We start from the raw sequence: 21,717 nt of genomic DNA on the forward strand, positions 1-21,717 counted from the left end.
TAAAACTAGCATCCTGGGTATACTTAAATGGTTGGATTTCTCCCATCATTAATATAATCTGGCTCTTTCTTTTTTTGCCCAATGCATGTCATTTCCTAATGCTGATCCAGTGTCAGCTGGAGTAAGACACAACTGTTGTGTCCTCCATGACTTCTGTTTCATTAGTGGTAACAAGCAGATTCTTATGTGAAATATGAAAACAGACAAAGCCCAGTCATCGTTCTAGAACCTTCCAATCTTACCTGCTTTCTGTCTGAAAGCAGGAATGCAGTCCAACCAGAAAAGGATGATTAGATGCTTGCTCAAAAACGTGTTTCTCTGTCTGTACCCAGTCAATATCCTGTTTTAAAATAAGAAACAAATAGACGTCAAACTGAAATGATATCATCAAAATTAATGATAAATTTGTTCTTGGCAATTCAGTGAGGACAAATGCAATGCTTAATTAGGCTAAGAATCAAAATCGCTGATAATCATCAAATACCAATTTATATACAAGAAGAAAAATCCCACTGGTAAGTCTCAGTATTATGAAATGGTCTAGAAAACTTTTACAAGCTCTATTACATCCTCTGATACTAATATGGTTTGATTTTCATGCTTGAAAAATCTAATAAAGTCTAATAAGTTTAAATATCGCTTACAATCTGTTTGAAATACACATTTAAGAAAAGTAGCCTGAAATAATAAGGCATAAACACTGAGGTTTTCACTACAAAATTACTCGCAAGCATTTTAACAGTTGAGAAGTAATAAAGCTTCATTGTGCTTACCTCGTCATCATTGACAAGCTCTTTTTTGACAACTTTCATTGCATAAATACGATCTGTTTTTTTTAATCGAACCAACAGTACTTTGGCATAGCTTCCTCTTCCTATTACTCGGAGCAAATCAAAATCCTGAAGACCTAAGCTGGATGAAGCTTTGCCACTTTCCCTGGTGTTCATTGCCTGTTGAGAACATTTACATCAAAAAGTTATACAAGGAAAAATGTTGTACAGAATATTCCTGATACTTAGTTACAGCTATAATGATTTAAAATCTTTTTTTAACATAAAAATATTTTAAGTTTGTAATTCTCTCCTTGTATCATTCAAAGCACATATCTAATGAGTTTATGAGTTAAGAGAAGTGGTAACAGGAATTAAGAGAGTTGAAAACTAAGAAACGTTAAAGAACAACTTTAAAAAGATCCAATAAGCTTTAGGTATGGGGAATAAAAAAAAAACTTTGCTGACTAGGAGATTGGAGGTACTAGTGACAGGTAAAGTGTGTGGCTGTGGATAGGATAAGGATGACAGAGTAGGAGATCCAAGAATGGTTTTTCGGGGCTGTCACTATAACATAGTGGATAAAGCTGCTGCCTGCAGTGCCACCATTCCATATGGGCGCTGCTTCAAGTCCCAGCTGCTCCATTTCCAATCCAGCTTTCTGTTGTGGTTTGAGAAAGCAGTGTAAGATGGCTCAAGTCCTTAGGCCCCTGCACCCATGTGGGAGATCTGGAAGAAGCTCTTGGCTTCATATTGGTACAGCTCTAGCCGTTTTGGCCATCTGGGGAGTGAACCAGCAGATGGAAGACCTCTCTCTCTCTCTCTCTCTCTCTCCCTCTCTGCCTCTCTGTAACTGTGCCTTTCAAAAAATAAATAAATCTTTTTTTTAAAAGTATGGTTTTTCATATTAATTTTAGAACTTACAATGGGACATCAAGAGGAAAGTCTGCTGGAAACCTGATATATGAAATACAAGCTAGTGAGAGACACATTCAGAGGCACTCTGGGATACAGTCCAGCTGACTGAAGACAAGTTTCACCACAGAACACCAAGGGTGCTTTTGTACTGGATAACATGGAATGGCAAAGTAAGTCTTATAATGCATTTATAAGTAAATTTAAGTTTCTGGTAATTTTTCTCTATTTTCCTAAAGAATTATTTATTTTTAAAGGCATAGCAACAGAGATAGACAGACAATCTTCCATCTACTGGTCCACTCCCCAACTGGTTCTAACAGCCAAGGCTGGTACCAGGTCGAAGCCAGGAACCTAGAATTCCATCTGGTCTCCCACATGGGTGGCAGGGGCCCAAGTACTTGAGTCAACTTCTACTGCCTTCCCAGGCACATGAGCAGGAGGCTGAATCAGAAGCAGAACAGGAGGGTTGAACCAGGACTCCACTATGGGATGTAAGCCTCTCAAGTAGCAGGTTAACTCACTGTGCCATAACGCTGCCTGCTCGGGCAATTTTTAGAGAAGACTGAAGATAACCTTTTATTAGACACCTGTAAAGTCACCAGCACCTAATCTTCAGATGGCCCTATGAGAACAAAGTATGACTTCGGTGAGGAGTATCACAAAAAAGCAAAGAACAAGTTTTGAGACAGGCAAAGAAATTAGTAAACACACACACACACACACACACACAGAGTATTGTGAAAACTGAAGGTAAATGACAATTTAAAAGAATGGTCATCCAAGAAACTAAAGAATAATTTGATTTGGTAACAATAATAAACAGAGAGAAGTGAAAAGAAACCAGACTAGGGCAGCTTAGGAAAGAAGAGAGTGGTTAAGAAAAAAGTCAATGATTAGATTTTGAATATGGCTGAATATGGACGGGGTGGTGGTACGGTGCAGTGTGTTAAGCCACTCTGAGATGTCAGCATCCCATATAGCACCAGTTCGAGTCCCAGCTGCTCCACTTCTGATCAAGCTACCTACTAATGTGCCTGGGAAAGCAGCAAAAGATGGTCAACGTGCTGGAAGCCCTGCCACCACTGATGTGGCAGACCCAGATGGAATTCTGGTTTGGCAGCTTCAGCCTGGCTTGGCCCCTGCCATTATGGCCATTTGGGGAGTGAACTAATGGATCAACATATTGCTCTGTATCTTTTCCTCTTCCTCTACTTCTATCTTTCAAAAAAAAAAACTTAAAAAAATTAAAAAAAAAATTTTTTTGGAAATTATGAGAGAATCAAATGGAACATTAACAAAAGGCATGATAATAAGATTTAATGAAATAACAGAAGCCAGAAAATAGTGGAATGTCACCTTCAAAGGACCTTTACAAAAAATGAAACCTGCTGACCAGGAATTTTACACCCTGCAAAAATATCTCTCAAAATGAAAGTGAAGTAAAAACATTTTCAGGCAAACAAAACCTGAGAAAAATCTATCACTAGTATGTTCTCACTAAAGGAAATAGCAGAGTTCTTCAAGAAGAAAAAACAATCGCAGATGAAGGACACAGATGCAGGAAGGAAAGAAGAACAGAAAGGTAAAATGTAAGTATATCTAAACAGATGTTGGATAAAAAACACTAATACAGATAGAATTTTAAAGTATGACAAAAATAGCTCCTATGTCAGGAAGGGAAGAAATAGAAGATAAAGTATGCTAAAGTTATTATATTTTTGGAAAATGGCAAGTTTTATTAATAACTTGTATGAGTTGGGACCAGCACTGTGGCGTAGCAGGTAAATCCGCCACCTGCAGTGCTGGCATCCTATATGGGCGCTGGTTCACGTCTCAGCTTCTCCAATTTCCATCCAGCTCTCTGCTATGGCCTGGGAAAGCAATAGAGATAGCTCAAGACCTTGGGCCCCTGCAACTTCATGAGAGACCTGGAAGAAGCTCCTGGTTCCTGGCTTTGGTTTAGCTCAGCTCCAGCCATTGCGGCCAATTGGGGAGTGAATCAGTGGATGCAAGACCTCTCTCTCTCTGCCTCTCTCTGCCTCTTCTCTCCTCTCTCTGAATAACTCTGACTTTCAAATAAATAAATAAATCTTTAAAAAGAAAATAACTCATGGAGTCGGTGCCATGGTGCAGGTTAATCCTCTGCCTGCGGCGCCGGCATCCCATATGGGCGCCGGGTTCTAGTCCCAGTTACTCCACTTCCGATCCAACTCTCTGCTATGGCCTGGGATAGCAGTAGAAGATGGCCCAGGTGCTTGGGCCCCTGCACCCACATGGGAGACCCAGAAGAAACACCTGGCTCCTGTCTTTGGATTGGCGCAGCTCCAGCCGTTGTGGCCATCTGGGGAATGAACCAACAGAAGGAAGGTCTTTTTCTCCGTCTCTCCCTCTCACTGTCTGTAACTCTACCTCTCAAATAAATAAATAAAAATCTTAAAAAAAAAAAAAAAAAAAAAAAAAAACTTGTATCAGTTAAGGATACAAGATGTAATCTTCATACTAACCAGTAACAGAGTGGAAAAAGAAGGCCAAACAAATGAAAAAAAAAAAAAAAAGGAAAAGAAAACCCTAATAAGCTATCACTACATATTCACTAAATGAACTAAAATTTAAAAAGCCAACTACACAAAGTGTTGACAAGGATATGGAGGGGGCCAGCGCTGTGGTGGTGTGGTGAGTAAAGCCACCACTTGTAGTGCCAGCATCCCATATGAGCACTGGTTCAAGTCCCGGCTGCTCCACTTCCAATCCAGCTCTCTGCCATGGCCTGTGAAGGCAGTGGAAGATGGCCCAGGTCCTTGGGCCCCTGAACCTGAGTGGGAGACCTGAGGGAGGCTCCTGGCTCCTGGCTTCGGATAGGTGCAGCTCTGGCCGTTGCGGCCAATTGGGGAGTGAACCAGCAGATAGAAGACCTCTCTCTCTGCCTCTGCCTCACTGTTACTCTGACTTTCAAGTAAACAAAAACTTAAAAAAAAAAAAAAAAAAAAAAAAAGGATATAGAGCCAACAGAACTCTCATCTATTGCTGATGAAAACAAAAATAACACAAATACTTTGGAAAATTATTTGCCATTGTCTATTAATAAAGTTGGATATACAAATGAATCAACAACTCCACTCCCAGCCCTATTCATACACCTAACAGAAATGTAGATACATGTGTGTCAGAGCACATTTACAAGAATGTTCACAGCAGGGGCCACACCATCTGTGATGCTGATATCCCACGTGGACACAGGTTCAAATCCCCGCTGCTCTAATTTTGTTCCTGATCCCTAATAATGTGCATGGGAAAGCAGCGGAGGATGGCCCAAGTCCTTGGACCCCTGCACCCACGTGGAGACCTGGATAAAGCTCCAGACTCCCTGGCTTCACGAAGCTGGAGCTGTTGCAGCTGGGAGTGAAACTAACTCTCTCTCTCTCTCCCCAACTCTTTTTCAAATAAATAAATAAATATTTGTAAAGAAAATGTTAACAGTAGCATATCCTAATAATCTCAATCTGGGGGAAAATATCAATAGCAGGACAGATAGAATCGATAAAGTAGTGAAAATGAAGGAAGAACTCCTACATGAAACACAGCTGCACCTCATAGACACAATGTTGAGTGAAAGAAGCTACTACAAAAGAATACATGATTTATGAGTCCATTTATATAAAATTTAGGGGAAAAAAGAAAAAACTAACACGTGGTGTTGTGATAGTGTGTTACTTTTAGGGGCGAAGGGTGTGTTAGCGACTGGGAGAAGGAACAAAATGACTTTTGGGACGCTAGTAAAGCCTACTTCTTGATCTGAGAGGTCATTACATAGTGTTACTTTGTGAAAATCCATCTAGCTAGACTCATGATTTGCACACTTTTCTGTTTGTATGCTATTCTTCAATTTAAAAATATATTAGCTGGCGCCGCGGCTCACTAGGCTAATCCTCCACCTGCGGCACCGGCACCCTGGGTTCTAGTCCCAGTCGGGGCGCCGGATTCTGTCCCGATTGCTCCTCTTCCAGTCCAGCTCTCTGCTGTGGCCTGGGAGTGCAGTGGAGGATGGCCCAAGTGTTTGGGCCCTGCACCCGCATGGGAGACCAGGAGGAAGCACCTGGCTTCTGGCTTCGGATCAGCGCAGCATGCCGGCCGTAGCGGCCATTTGGGGGTGAACCAACCGAAGGAAGACCTTTCTCTCTGTCTAACTCTGCCTGTCAAAAAAAAAAAAAAAAAAAAAAAAAAAGTATATTAAGGGGGCCGATGCTGTGGCACAGTGGGTTAATGCTTTGGCCTGAAGGCCGGCATCCCATATGGGTGCTGGTTCGAGACCCAGCTTCTCTACTTTCTATCCAGCTCTCTGCTATGGCCTGGGAAAGCAGTAGAAAATGGCCCAAGTCCTTGGGCCTCTGCACTCACGTGGGAGACCCGGAAGAAGCTCCTGACTCCTGGCTTCGGATTGGCACAGCCCCAGCCATTGCGGCCATCTGGGGAGTAAACCAGTGGATGGAAGACCTCTCTCTCTATCTTTCTCTTTCTGCCTCTGCTCTGTGTAACTCTTTCAAATAAATAAATAAATCTTAAAAAAAAAGCATATTAAGGAGCAAGCCTTTGGCACAGTAATTACAATATTGCTTGGGACAACCACATCCCCTGTTGGAGTGTCTGGTGCAAGTCCTGGCTCCTCCACTTCCAATTCCCACTTCTTGCTAATGCACACCCTGGGAAGCAGCAGATGATGGTCCAAGTACTTTGGTTTTGGGCACCCATGTGGGTGAGACCTGGATGTGGGCTCCTGGCTTCAGCCTGGCTCAGGCCTGACTTTTGCAGGCATTTAAGTAGTGAATCAGCTGATAGAAGCTCACTCTCTGTACATCTGCCGTATAGATATTCACATACACATACATAGAAGAGAGAGGGAGAAAGAAGAAGAAGGAGAGGGAGGAGGAGGAGGAAACAAAAAACTGAAAAAAAAAAAAATCTAATCAAAATTGAAAGATCTCTACAATGAAAACTAGAAAACACTGACGAAAGAAACTGAAAGACAACACAAAGAAATGTATGTTGAAGAATCATTATCATTATTATCAATGATAATCAATATTATTAATAATCAATATCATTAAAATGTCCATACTGCCCAAAGTGATTTACAGATTCAATTCAATCTATCAAAATCCCAATCACATTTTTCACAAAACTAGAAAAAACATTACAATTTTGTATGAAATCACAAATGACATTAAATTGTAGAGTAATTTTCAGCAAAAAGAACAAAGGAGAACACATTATACTACTTGACTTTAAACTATATTACAAAGCTACAGTTCCTGAAATAGTATGGTGGGGCTGGCATTGTGGCATGGGTTAGGCTGCCACCCACAACACTGGCATCCCATACTTGAGCATCAGTTCTAGTCCCACATGATCTGTACCCAATCCAACTCCCTGCTAATACAACTGGGAAAGCAGTGGAGGATGGCCCAAGTACATGGGCCCCTGCCGCTCACATGGGAGACCAGGATGGATGGAGCTCCTTGCTTTAGCCCATCCCAGCCCCAGCCACTGCAGCCACTTGGGGAGTGAACCAGCAGTGGAAGATCTCTTAACCCCCACCCCCGTCACTCTGTCCAAATAAATAAAATCTTAACAAAAAATAGTGTGGCCAGGCATAAAGGCAAACAGACCAAGGGAACACAATAGAGACCCTAGATATAAATCCACACATATACAGTCAACTGATCTTTGACAGTGTTGCTAAGGACACAGATTGGAGGGAGAACGGATTTTTTTTCAGTAAGTAGTGTTGGGAAAATTGGAATATCCACATGCTTCTAGATCAGACCCCAAAAGCACAGGACACAAAGCAAAAACAAATGGAATTTCAGCAAACTTCAGAGCTTCTGCACAGTAAAGGAAACCAATCTACAGAGTGAAGAGAGTCTCCAGCATGGGGGAAAATATTTGTAAGTTATACATCTGGGAACTCAAACAACTCAACAGTAAATAAACCAAATAATCCAATTGAAAAAATGAGGTAGATATAAACAGACATTTTTCAAAGGAAGACATACAAATGGTTAAGAGGTATGTGGAAAAATGCTTAACATCACTAATCATCAGGGAAATATAAATCAAAACCACAGAGATAGCACATCATTCCAGTTAGAACGGCTATCATCAAAGAGGTGAAGACAGCAAGTGCTGGCAAGGATACTGAGAAAGGGGTCAGCCCTTGCACACTGTTGGTAGGAATGTAAATTAGTATAGCTATTGGGGAAAACATTATCAAGGTTCCTCAAAAAACTAAAAGTAGGCATACTATATGATGCAGCAATCTCAGTACTGGGAACATATCCAAGGCAAATGAAACCCATTTGTCAAAGAGATATCTGCACTGCCACGGTCACTACAGGACTATTCATAATAGCCAAGAAATGGAAACAACCTAAATGTCCACAAACTGATGAAGGGATACAGAAACTGTGGTACCAAAACACAATGGAATAATACTGAGTCAGAAAAAGGGATGAAATCTTGTCATTTGCAATGTCATGGATGGAACTGGAGGTCGTTGTGTTAAGTGAAATATGTTGGGCATAGAAAGGCAAGTAGTGTATGACCTTACTTTTATGTGGACTCTAAAACAGTTGATCTCAGATTTGGCATAATGTCTCTTGGGTTGAAGGTCCCTGCCATGTGGGAAACATGGATTAAGTTTCCAGCTCTTGGTTTCAGCATGGCCCAGACCCAGCTGTTGCAGACATTTGGGGAGAGAATTACCAGATAGGAGCTGTCTGCCTCTCTCTGCCTTTCAAACAAACAAATAAAAAGTTAAGCTCACAGAGATTGAGAGTAGAATGGCTGTTAACAGTGGTTGGGCACAGCAAAGGGAGGAAGGGAAAAATTTTAAAATGGAAATATATTAAAAATCATGAAGATAAAGGCAGATTAGCAGGAAATAGTAGCCAACCAAAGTAATAATAATAATAGTATTAGTAATAATAATGGTAATGAGAGTTCCCAAAAGGATCAAAAAGCTATAGAACCAGCAAGGAAGAAATAAAAAGAAAACATTAAAAGAACATTGGCAGAAGAGTTTCTATTCCTCATTATTAGGAATTTCCTCTTGTGACTGACTCATTCAACCTATGAACAAAATAAGAACTGCAGGACAGATTTAAGTGGTAACAACCTTTAAAATATAAAAATAAATATGCACCTGAAAGAAGAGTTGGAAGACTAGACATAAAAGAGTTGACTAGACATAGAAGCTGTTGACTAAAGTAGACAGAACAGGAACCATAGGTGACCAAGAGATTTCAAAATAACACAGGAGTGAAAGAAGACAGCAGACAAAACAAAAGTGGCCACGTGCTGATCACTGTTTTAACTGAGTGATGGATACTGAGACTTTGCATTCTGTCTACTTTCACTGATGCTTGAAATTTTTCATAATAAAATGCTGGGTTTTTAGAAAAGGTAACCAAGATGTAATACATCTACCAAACATGAAAGAGAAAGGAAAAGGGTGAGGTTGTATGAACTAAACCTATACACTTGAAAAACAGAAATATAAACATTATTGCCCCAACTAGAAATGGTTAAAAAGTGTTGCCTCTAAGAAGTCAAACTGGTAGTAGAAAGTATGAGGCATGATAATCTTTTATACAAGCACTTTTTAAAAAATTATCATTTTCAATATTCTAAATTAAAATTTACTGTTTGAAAAACATAAAAAGCTTAACAGAAGAAAACAGTGGCAGTAAAAATATTTAATCGTTCATACTTTCAATGAGCAATCCCACAAAATGGAATTATATGTATATTTTAAATAATATTACCAAGTATTATAAATGCTATTCTTAAACACACTATAAAATTTAGGTTATGCTATCCTAAGTCATTCCACTAGAATATTTCCTAATTTAAATCAAAATAGTGATTACTAAATTAAATTAGAATACAGCTCTTTAATCATTGAAAATCAGTCCAGGGGCTGGTGCTGTGACGTAGCGGGTAAAGCCGCCGCCTGCAATCCAGAATCCCATATGGGCACCAGTTCAAGTCTTGGCTGCTCTACTTCTGATCCAGCTCTCTGCTATGGGCCCTTGCCTCTGTATGAGAGACCTAGAAGAGGCTCCTGGTTCCTGGCTTTGGATGGGCACAGCTCCAGCCATTGCAGCCAATTGGGGAGTGAACCAGCAGATGGAAGACCTCTCTCTCTCTCTCTCTTTTTGCCTTTCCTTCTCTCTCCGTGTAACTCTTTCAAATAAATAAATAAATCTTTAAAAAAAAAAAAAAAAGAAAGAAAATCAGTCCTGTATTATGACCTAAAATCTAAGCAGGTCAATGTGTCATTTCCTAAATTGTTCAGTCTTACTAAAAAAAAAAAAGGCAGAATGCACCATAAGATATTATCTTACCTCCTTTTCTTCACCAACTTGGTCCAAACTCTCATGACTTGAAGGATTATATGGAATTACTAAAAACCAAATTTCAAACATCATTAATTCATCTATTAATTCGTCACTAATTCATCTGTTAAAGTTTTTTCCTGATTGTATTGTATTTTGAAGTTTCATTTCTAAGTTTTCATTATTTAAAGCTGAACACTTACCCTACAATATGACAAATCATTTGTGAAAGTTAAGCATTAAATCCTAATTTTCAGTAGTAAAGAGAGCAAAAATACCAACCTGGTATTCAAGTGCTGTTTTGAAGAAATATTTTCATTATTTTTTAAACTCCTCTTTATAAATTAATTAAACAATTATTTCTTATAAGGTTGACTCTGTAAATCCTTTTAACCCTTCAGCATGATTGAAGCATAGAGATGATTTTCATTTTTACTCCCTTCATACTCAAAATACTCCTGCTGACAAAGGTCAGACTTCTTTCCTTAAAGCTACTTGAGTGGTAGATGGCTGGCTTAGTCGGTAAGATGCCTTGTGTCTCACATCTGACTGCCAGGGTTTGACCCCCACTCCAGCTCCTGATTTCAGCTTCCCGACAGCTCAGGTACATGGGTCCCTGCCACCCAGATGGACTGAGATCCTGGCTTCGGTCTGGGGGAGCCCAACCTGTTGCAGGCATTTGGGGAGTTAACTAGCAAATTGGGAAGTGCTCTCTGTCTCTCAAACACATAAATACTGTTTTCTTCAGAAGCTAGTTGGGGCAACAGCAACCTACATTTCAAAGCTTCAGGCTTCAAGCTTCTTCCATGACAAAAGACTGTATTCTGTCCTTCCAAAGAAAATTCCTGCTTTTCTGTTCTTGATTCAGCTCAGATCAGGATGCTCTACTCCCTTTAACTGATCTCCAAATTTCCCAGACACTACTTTAAGGCCTTGCATCTACCTAACCTTTTAACTCATATCATCTTTTTAGAAATACTTATGCTGTATCTCTATATCTTTTATTTAACTTCTATTTCTGATAGTAAAGGTTTAATAAAAACAGGTTGCTTGGGCCGGCACTGTTGTGTATAGATAAAGCTGCCGCCTGCAGTGCAGGCATCCCATATGGGCACCTATTTAAGTCCTGGCTGCTCCACTTCCAATCCAGCTTTCTGCTATGGCCTGGGAAAGCAGTGGAAGATGGCCCAAGTCCTTGGGCCCCTGCACCTAAGTGGGAGACCTGGAAGAAGCTCCTGGCTCCTGGCTTCAGATCGGCACAGCTCCAGCTGCTGTGGCCATCTGGGGAGTGAACCTGCAGATGGAAGACCTCTCTCTCCGTCTCTACCTCTCTCTGTAACTCTTTCAAATAAATAAAATAAATCTTAAAAAAAAAAATCTAAGTTTGCTGAATATAAAGGAGTCTCAAAGGAAAATTATATGAACTAGAAAAAATAGTCTTTTTTTTACTTAATATAGTTGTCTTTTTAAAATGCCAAGTATGCATGTTAAATATTGTGACTGAAATTACCACCACAAATACGCTTACCTACTTTTATTTGAGAAGAACATAGATGTTTTAAACAGGAGTAAAAGAGCCATCTAAAGAAGCCTCTAAAGGTTACTTTGTTAAGGAATAATAAAGAACAAGAGTTGGGGTGGACAATCTTACCTGTCTGAGGGTGGTCCGAATGCATGGATGACTGGTCCAAAGGCATCATTGGTTCCTACAAGCAATTCCAAAGACAGAGACTCAGCAGATTCTTTATTTTATTTTATGAAGCCATACAATATACCTTTGAATGAGGTAGTGTTGGTCATACTTTATAGAAAAGAACCACAAAATTAATTCCAGATTATTGATGAGAAATCAAATCAAACTCCTAAATATTCTCATTTGTTTCTCTCCTATGTCACCTATTCCTCCTTCACGCTCCATTTTTGTCTTTAGCAGAATCCCTAGATTGTCAGTTCTTTAGCAGAGGTCCAGAGACAGACTTTAGAATGTTTACAATCTCACTAAAATTATTTGTAAAAATTTGTGTTTCCCATTTTTTAAAGATGTTAATGGCCTAAAAAAGGAAAAGAAAACTTCTTAGAAACCAATTTACCTATCAGTCATCTCAGGAACAATGCTAATTCAACCAAAATTGTTAGTAATTCAGTAATCTTAGAACCAAGTTTAATGAATATCATCAGGAAAAATTAAACTTGAAAAAGCATTAATTATACAATTATAACTTTAAGGATATCATAGGAATAGGTTCATAAGTAAACATATAGATTTTTAAATGAATTCAACATCCATCCTTTATGTCTTTTATACCAATATAATCACAAACCCTGCCTTTCTTTCCTTCTACATGTATGTAGAAATACAACTCGTGGAGTGGGCTTATCATGGGGCAGTGGGTTAAGCCACCACTTGGGATATACACATGTCTCACATCAGAGTGCCTAGTTCAAGTCCCAGTTACTCCATTTCTTTTTTTTTTTAAATTTTATTTATTTATTTATTTATTTATTTGACAGGCAGAGTGGACAGTGAGAGAGAGAGACAGAGAGAAAGGTCTTCCTTTGCCGTTGGTTCACCCTCCAATGGCCGCTGCGGCCAGCGCGCTGCGGCCGGCGCACCGCGCTGATCCAGTGGCAGGAGCCAGGAGCCAGGTGCTTTTCCTGGTCTCCCATGGGGTGCAGGGCCCAAGCACCTGGGCCATCCTCCACTGCACTCCCTGGCCACAGCAGAGAGCTGGCCTGGAAGAGGGGCAACCGGGACAGAATCCGGCGCCCCGACCGGGACTAGAACCTGGTGTGCCGGCGCTGCTAGGCGGAGGATTAGCCTAGTGCCAGTTACTCCATTTCTGATCCAGCTTCCTTCTATTGTGCCTGGGAAGGCAGCAGATGATGGCTCAAGTCCCTGCCACCCACAGAGAGACTTAGAATGAGGTTATATACTCCTGGGTTCAGCCTGGCCAGCCCTGGTTGTTGTGGGCATTTGGGGAGTGAACCAGAGGATGGAAGATCCTTCACTCTCTGACATTCTGCCTTTGAAATAAATTAATTAAACACCCCCACACACAATCTGCATTCACTGACCTTGAAAAATTTGCTATTGCTCTTTGGTTTGCAATAGGATGTGAAAGAAAAATCTCTGCACTTTCTGCCTTTGTGGCACCCTGGAATGAACTGGAGAATACATTTGCAGTCTAGAAAACTTGGGTAATATTCCTTCTTTTTTCAGTAACAAAATTGGCAATTACTTTGGGTCTCTCACTGCTCATCATAACTGGCAGCTGCTTGTCATGTACTCAACACCAGGACTTTGAAAAAATAGCACTGCTGTTACCTTGAGCTCCTCATTTATTTTGATCATGATATGCTTGGAGTGAAGGCACTGTTTCTAAGGAAAAAACACTGTCATGTGGACACCTAAGTATAGCCACAGTAAGCTGGATAAACTATGTTTGTAATTTTTAACTTTTTGCTTTTCCCTAAGATTGGATTTTCCGGGGCTGGCATTGCAGCACCTCGGGGTAAACTGCTGCTTATCATGCCAGCACCCCATATAGAAGCACCAGCTTGAATCCCAGCTACTGTGCTTCTGATTCAGCCCCTGGCTCACACACCTGGGAAAGCAGCAGAAGATGGTCCAAATGCTTGGATCCCTGCCATCTATGTGGGAGACCCAGATGGAGTTCCTCGCTTCAGCCTGGCCCAGCCCTGGCTGTTGCAGCTATTTGGGGAATGAACCAGCAGATGGAAGATCTCTTTCTCTGTCTCTCCCTGTCACTTGCCTTTCAAATAAATAAAATAAATCATAAAATCAAAAAGGCTTGGACTTTTCTCCTAACTACAAACCTGTTCTTAACCTTATATGAACTAGATAAATAACTGCAATTCCAAAAAGCCACAAGTAATTTTTTTTAATTTTGTTTAAAAGACAGAGAACACACACACAGGGAGACATTCACTGGTTCACTCTCCAAATGTCTGCAAAGTGAGGGATGGGCCAGGCTGAAGCCAAAAGACAAAAACTCATCTAACGGGGCTGGTGCGGTGGCACACTAGGTTAATCCTCCGCTTGCAGCGCCAGCATCCCATATGGGCGCCGGGTTCTAGTCCTGATTGCTCCTCTTCCAGTCCAGCTCTCTGCTGTGGCCCGGGAAGGCAGTGGAGGATGGCCCAGGTGCTTGGGCGCCTGCACCAGCGTGGGAGACCAGGAAAGAAGCTCTTGGCTCCTGGCTTAGGATCGGCATAGCTCCGGCTGTGGCGGCCTTTTGGGGAGTGAACCAAGGGAAGGAAGACCTTTCTCTCTGTCTGTCTCTCTCACTGTCTATAACTCTGTCAAATAAATAAATAAATCTTTAAAAAAAAAAAACAAACCTACTCATCTAAGTCTCCCATGTGGGTGGCAAGAATCCAAGCACTTGAGTCATTATCTTTTGACTCCCAGGATTGTGCATTAGGAGAAACCTGGATTGGAAGCAGATGAGTTGGAACTAGACCAGGTACCATGTGGGCAGGCATCCCAAGCAGCAACTTAACTGCTGTGACAACAGCCCTCTCCATTTATGGTTTTTTTTTTTTTTTTTTCATTTTACTTGAAAGGCATAGAGGAACATGGCATAATCGTTCTAAAGTAGTTTAGAAAGATGTATCCTGACCTTTAAAATGCCTTTTTTCAGAATGGGCATTTGGCAGTGGTTAAGCTATTGCTTTGGATGCCTACATCCTATATGGAAGTATCTGAGATTAAATTCTCACCTCTGCTTCTAATCCACTTTCCTGATAACACACCTGAGAAGCAGCAGATGATGGCCCAATAATCCGAGTGAGAGCCAGATAGAGTTTCTGGCTTCTGGCATTAGCTGGGCCCACCCTAGCTGTTGCAGCCATTTGGGGAGTGATCCAGCAGATGAAAGATCTCTCTCTCTCTCTGCCTTTCAAATAAATAAATAAATAAATAATTTTAAAAGATTTATTTATTTGAAAGGCAGAGTTACAGAGAGAGGGAGGGAAAGACAGAGAGAGATCTTCCATCCGCTAGTTCACTTCCCAAAAGGCTGCATCGGCCTGCACTGGGCCAGGAGCTTCTTCCAGATCTCCCACATGGGTGCAGGGGCCCAAGCACTTGGGCCCTTTTCTGCTGCTTTGAGACCATTAGCAGGGAGCTAGATCAGAAGCGGAGCAGCCAGGACTTGGATTAGCGCCCATCCAGGAATGCTGGTGCTGCAGGCAGTGCTTTCACCTGCTGCACCACACGCCAGCCCTACACATAAATTTTTTTAATGCAATTCTTTTAACTCAGTAATTCTACTTCTGGATCCTTAAGGAAGTAAGATTTATCTTTCAGAACGTTCATTATGATTTTCTTTATAGGAAATTTTAGAAAACAACTCAAATATTCTGTCACAGGGAACAAGTTAAATAAATTATGGCACAGACCTACAACAAACTATGCTAAAAATGATAAGGGTATGCATAGATAGGGGAAGGTAACAATTGTTCAGTGAGAAAAGGATGCAGTAGGTGCACAGTGAGTTAAGCCAGTTCCTGTGATGCCGGCATCCCATACGGGCACTGGTTTGTGTCCCAGCTGCTCCATTTCCAACACAGCTCCCTGCTAATGGCTTGGAAAAAGCAACGGTGGATGGCCTGAGTGCCTGGGTCCCTGCCACCCACATGGGAGACCTGGATACAGCTCCTGGCTCCTGGCTTCAGCCTGGGCAAGGCTGGATGTTGCGGCCAACCAGGGAGGGAACCAGCAGGTGGAAAATCTCTCTTTCTATCTCTTTCTCTGTAACTGTGACTTTCAAAATGAATGAACAAATCTTAAAATGGGTGTTATAAACTAATGAGTTTAGCTTAATAAAGAGGGGAGAAAATCTCTTAAATGGTTCTCCCCACATCTTCCTAATTTGGACCTGCAGATCCACAAATAAATGATATCCCAGAAACAAGTGTCATCATAGTCATTTCAAGTTTCAAAGTTTACACCATGTGAATTAGAACATAAAGCATTCCTACTCACACTGTTAATAACTTTCTCAAACAGTAATTCCTTAATACTCATATAACTTAGTAGTGTTATCAAGTATACCCTATTAAAAGACATTTTTCTCTTACCGGTGGCAAAGAATGCCGTCCACATTCAATTGTGACGAGTTTGTGGCACTTCTTATGAACCAGCAGCTTGCAGTTGATGCACTTATATCCCTGGCGTCCAAGTCCCCATATTCGGTCCGTGCAGATAGCACAGTGAGCACGCTGGAAAAAGTAATTCCACAATGTTTTCCTAACAAAATATGGTCATAATCATTTCCCAACAGTTTGTTCATAAGATGGTGAAAGTAAGTGGCTTCTCCAACTCGATTCCTTTCATCACGTTATCAACTGCCAGTTCATGGCTAAACAAAACTTCCTCATACATAATTTTTCAAAAGTTATGATGGTCAGTGAAAAACAACAAACAAGAGCCCTTGTTTTAAAGAGACATGAAATTTGCAGCCATGTTCTTTCTAAGGCCAAGAGTTCTCCATTTTCACATAAGAAAGTTCAGAGTAATGAAAACAGAGTAAGTGAATTAAACCTGAAATACATATGGCCTTCTAGACTGTTCAATGGTCAAACTAAAGCCCTGCTTTCTTAAAGCAGAACATCTAAAGTGATTTTCATGTCAAAGCCTTTTTAAATACTAATGCTGCTGAGGCCGGCACCGCGGCTCAATAGGCTAATCCTCCACCTGCGTTACCGGCACTCTGGGTTCTAGTCCCGTCAGGGCGCCGGATTCTGTCCCGATTGCTCCTCTTCCAGGCCAGCTCTCTGCTGTGGCCCGGGAGTGCAGTGGAGGATGGCCCAAGTGCTTGGACCCTGCACCCACATGGGAGACCAGGAGAAGCACCTGGCTCCTGGCTTCAGATCAGCACGGTGCGCCAGCCGCAGCGGCCATTGCGGGGTGAACCAACAGAAAAGGAAGGCCTTTCTCTCTGCCTCTCCCTCTCACTGTCCACTGTCTCAAAAAAAAATATTAATGCTGCTGAGAATAAAAGAATTTGGGAATCTCAGGTGGTTGTTTCTATGCACATTAAATAATTCAGAATATAAATTTGCAGTTATCAAAAGTATAAAAATAAGGAATTCAGGAGACTGCCTGCATTCAACCGTTGGCTCCACCATTTACCAGCTGTGTCATCTGGGGCAAGTTACTTAACTGCTTGCACTTTAGTTTCCTCATCTGCACTACAGAAATATATAGCACCCATCTCACAGGGTGGGTATAAGGAATCAATGAGTCAGATATAAAGCATCTGGCACAGTACAGTACAGTACAGCTATATAAGTGTATGATATTATTATTATTTTTCAACATCATGAAAATTCATTTTTGGCAGTAAATGGTTTGAAACATAAACTTCTTATTTTCTGGCCACCATGAAATATATTTAAAAATCCAATTTTCTTATTGCTAGATAATCATATACTTAATCATTCAATCTGAAGCTTTTTTTTTTTGACAGGCAGAGTCAGACAGTGAAAGAAAGGTCTTCCTTCTGTTGGTTCACCCCACAAATGGCCACTACGGCCAGCGCGCTGCACCGATCCGAAGCCAAGAGCCAGGCGCCTCCTCCAGGTCTCCCATGTGGGTGCACAGCCCAAGCACTTGGGCCGTCGTTCACTGCCTTCCCGGGCCACAGCAGAGAGCTGGACTGGAAGAGGAGCAACCGGGACTAGAACCGGTGCCCCAACTGGGACTAGAACCTGGGGTGCCGGCGCTGCAGGCAGAGGATTAGCCTAGTGAGCCGCGGTGCTGGCCCAATCTGAAGCATTTTTAAGAGTGAAAAGGATGCTATTAAAAACTACATAGGGAACCAGCGCTGTGGCATAGCAGGTAAAGCCACTGCCTGCAGTGCCGGCATCCCATGTGGACACTGGTTCAAATCCCGGCTGTTCCACTTCTGATCCAGCTCTCTGCTATGGCCTGGGAAAGCAGTAGAAGATGGCCCAAGTCTTTGCATCCCTGCATTCATGTGGGAAAACCTGGGGGAAGCTCCTGGCTCCTGGCTTCGGATCAGAGCAGCTCTGGCCTTTGCGGCCAATTGAGGAGTGAACCAGCAGATGGAAGACCTCTCTCTCTACCCCTCCTTCTCTCTCTGTGTAACTCTGACTTTCAAATAAATAAATAAAATAAATCTTTAAAAAAAATTACATATGGTCCAGCTACTAAATACTTTAAAAGAAAATAAGGCTTAATTACAAAACTACCTTTCTTTCATAGAAGAAAGGGAAAAAAAAGTCTGACATTATCAGAATGCAACAAACTGTATTTACCCTATTGAACCTCTTGGCTTGAAACGTATGACCATTTGCACAGTAAAGCTTTCTCCAGCGGCGGGCACCTCTGCGGTAGATGGATTCTGAAGTGATTATGAATTAAAACAAAAGAAAAGAGAAGAGCAAGCTTGAGTAGAAGTCAGTTTATAATAAAGTCTTTAATTTTTTTCATGATATCCATTCCAAGTAAAAGCATACATACTGCTTAGAAACTTGAAATTGAAAAAGTTAAAGGTTCATCAAGACAAAATAGACAAAAAGACGTTAGCCTTGGCCATTGCTGCATTTAAGGAATGCACTGGAAGGTAGTATCTTGCTGTTTATCTCTCCTCTGTCTCTCTAATTCTCAAATAAATAAAAATAAATTTGAAAAACAGTAGAAAATATAAACATTTGAATAACAATTGCTTTTGTTTTTTCAAAATTTACATTTCATTTCGAAAGTTTTTTAAACCTTTTCTATCTAAGAATTAGTCAAGATTCAGGCTTTGCCTTTGGTTGTTAGAATTTTTAGTCTCCTTAATGTAATCTAAAACATTCACTTTGCCTTGTTTTTATTTGTTTTCTCACAGTGTTGACTTTTTAGAGTCTAGGCAGTTGTCTTATAGCCCACATGCTGGATTTGTCTGTTTCCTTACGATCAGAATCATTGTTAAATACTTTTAGCAAAACTAATACATAGTAAAGGGTATTTCTTATGTTATTACATCAAGAGGTACAGAAATGTCAGAATTTTGATTCCCATTACTAATCTTGATCATTATTATATGTAGTGATTCTAGATCTCTTCACTGTGAAAGTGCACTTTAATTTTTGTAAGTAATTGTTATATTTTGTAACCACAATTATATCTTCTTCCCCAGTGACCTCTTATTCAATGGTTTTTTTAATAATAATTTCCTTAAATACACTTAGATTGTCTGGTGCTGTGGTGTAGTAGGCTAAGTCTCCATTTGCATTGCTGGCATTCCATATGGGTGCCAGTTTGTATCCTGGTTGCTCCACCTCCAATCCAGCTCTCTGTTTAAGGCCTGGGGAAGCAGTGCAAGATGGCCCAAGTGCTTGGGCCCCTGCACCTGCGTGAGAGACCTGGAGGAAGCTCCTGCTTTACAACTGGCCCAATTCTGGCCATTGTGTCCACATGGGGAGTGAGCCAGTGGATGGAAGGTCTTTTTCTCTGCCTCTTCCTCTGTCTGTAATGCTACTTCTCAAATAAATAAATCTTTTATAAAAAAAAATTTAGTAAAAGAGGTCCAGAAATATCAAATACAGTTCACATCTACAATTTTGATTGAGTCTATCACTACTGTAACTGTTATCATTTCCCCTGACATCATAGTTCAGTGATATAATAGAGGTGGTGTCAAAATTTCCACCAATGAATTTTAAAATGAGAAAGTGAACACAAAGTATAATGAAAAGTTAGAAAATTATATTTTATCTGTGAAGGCTGCTACAAACCTAAAATAGATGTGGAGATGGGACTCTGGAATCAAAAAGACTCCAGCTCTGCACAAACAAGGGACACCCATTTCCCAAGAGCTCGTGAGAGCAGCCTTCACGGCTTTAGTCCATCTGCCACTGGAACCCCAGAAAAATATTCCCACCTGGATCTGAACTTGCATTTTTCATTATTGCTTCCATATCCTACTTATTCCTTGTATTTTCCCATCTTCTTACATAGTACACAGCTCCCACACTCTTATTTACAAACATTCATAGTCCTTACATCTTTTTCACTTAGGATAATGAAGTTTCAGAATTAAAAGCTTATAACTATTTTACTTTCTTCAGTAAAACATTTAGCACCATTCTTGCTAATGTCATGGAAATGTGAAGAAACCACAAATGAAAATGAGTTGCCTAGTTACAAATTACGCCATAAAACAAAAGCAATAACTTAACAGCAAACATATGCTTACATGTATAATTATATCAGAATAGTAGTTTGACTTCCAGTTCACCCCATTAATAGAAATTCCCATAACAATTCCTAGGAACACATGCTGAAGTATTTAAAGGTGAAATGTTATGTCAGTCACTCTCAAATGGCATAACAAAAAAATAAAAAAGCGTGTTTTTCCCTATGTGTGCCTACGCGTACACAGAGACAGATCAGACATAAAGCTAACAGGCAAAATGTTCATTGGTAAATCTCAGCAAAGGTTATATGGGGATTCTTGTTTTAAATGTTGTCAACACCTCTATAGGTCTGAAAATATCCAAAATGAAAAAGCAGATGGGGCCAGCGCTGTGGTGCAGCGGGTTAAAGCCCTGGCCTGAAGCGCTGACATCCATATGGACGCTGGTTCTAGTCTCTGCTGCACCTCTTCCAATCCAGCTCTCTGCTATAGCCTGGGAAAGCAGTAGAAAATGGCCCAAGTCCTTGGGCCACTGCACCCATGTGGAAGACCTGGAAGAAGCTCCTGGCTCCTTCGGATCGGTGCAGCTCCGGCCATTGGGCCATCTGGGGAATGAACCAGTGGATGGAAGACCTTTCTCTGCCTTTCCTTCTATGTAACTCTGACTTTTAAATAAATGAATTAATCTTTTTAAAAAAAAAAAAAGGAGAAAGACACGACTCGAAATCTATTTTTCTTTCATATGTGCAACAATTATAAGTTATAGCTAAGAACTATCTGAATTTTGGGCCGGCACTGTGGCTCACTTGGTTAACCCTCCGCCTGCGGTGCCAGCATCCCCTATGGGCACCGGGTTCTAGTCCTGGTTGCCCCTCTTCAAGTCCAGCTCTCTGCTGTAGCCTGGGAAGGCAGGGGAGATGGCCCAGGTGTTTGGGCGCCTGCACCCGCATGGGAGACCTGGAAGAAGCGCCTGGCTCCTGGCTTTGGATTGGCACAGCACTGGCCGTAACAGCCATTTGGGGAGTGAACCAAAGGAAGGAAGACCTTTCTCTCTGTCTCTCCCTCTCACTGTCTATAACTCTACCTGTCAAAAAAAAAAAAAAAAAAAAAAAAAAAAAAAAAAAAAAACCTATTTGAATTTTGAACAATTTAGGCAGTCACTAATATATTCTAAATTCTGAAAAACAGGGGAAAAAATGAAGGGCCAGCACTGGAGGCAGTAGCTTAATCTGCTGCGCCATAGTGCCAAGTTCAAGCCAGCTACTCTACTTCTGATCTGGCTCCCTGCTCATGTGCCTGGGAAAGCACCAAAGGATGGCCCAAGTGCTTGGGCCCCTGTACCCACATGGGAGACCCAGATGAAGCTTCTGGCTCCTGGTTTTGGCCTGGCCCAGTCCTGGCTGCTGCAGCCCTTTGGGGAATGAGCTAAAGAATGGAAGATCGATCTTTCTGTGTCCACCTCTC

The 21,717-nt window shown here is 41.1% G+C and overlaps 1 protein-coding gene and 1 pseudogene across 5 annotated transcripts in view; one reads left to right on the forward strand and one right to left on the reverse strand.

Annotated features, from left to right (window-relative positions):
• PRKCI (protein kinase C iota) overlaps nt 1-21,717 on the reverse strand; it is a 93,011-nt gene that overhangs the window by 18,751 nt on the left and 52,543 nt on the right. For all 5 annotated transcript variants that reach the window (XM_089330951.1, XM_089330949.1, XM_089330947.1 and 2 more), the window contains 6 exons: nt 18,389-18,474; nt 16,187-16,327; nt 11,733-11,787; nt 10,091-10,149; nt 774-950; nt 243-340 (listed from right to left, as the gene is read on the reverse strand). In XM_089330951.1, the coding sequence (XP_089187077.1) occupies nt 243-340; nt 774-950; nt 10,091-10,149; nt 11,733-11,787; nt 16,187-16,327; nt 18,389-18,474 (616 nt within the window). The remainder of the gene's footprint in view (nt 1-242; nt 341-773; nt 951-10,090; nt 10,150-11,732; nt 11,788-16,186; nt 16,328-18,388; nt 18,475-21,717) is intronic.
• Nucleotides 13,143-13,261, forward strand: LOC127483070 (small nucleolar RNA SNORA31; annotated as a pseudogene).

Source organism: Oryctolagus cuniculus, chromosome 4, assembly GCF_051225735.1.
Source record: "Oryctolagus cuniculus isolate XC-2025 breed Fujian yellow rabbit chromosome 4, ASM5122573v1, whole genome shotgun sequence".
NCBI lineage: Eukaryota > Metazoa > Chordata > Mammalia > Lagomorpha > Leporidae > Oryctolagus > Oryctolagus cuniculus.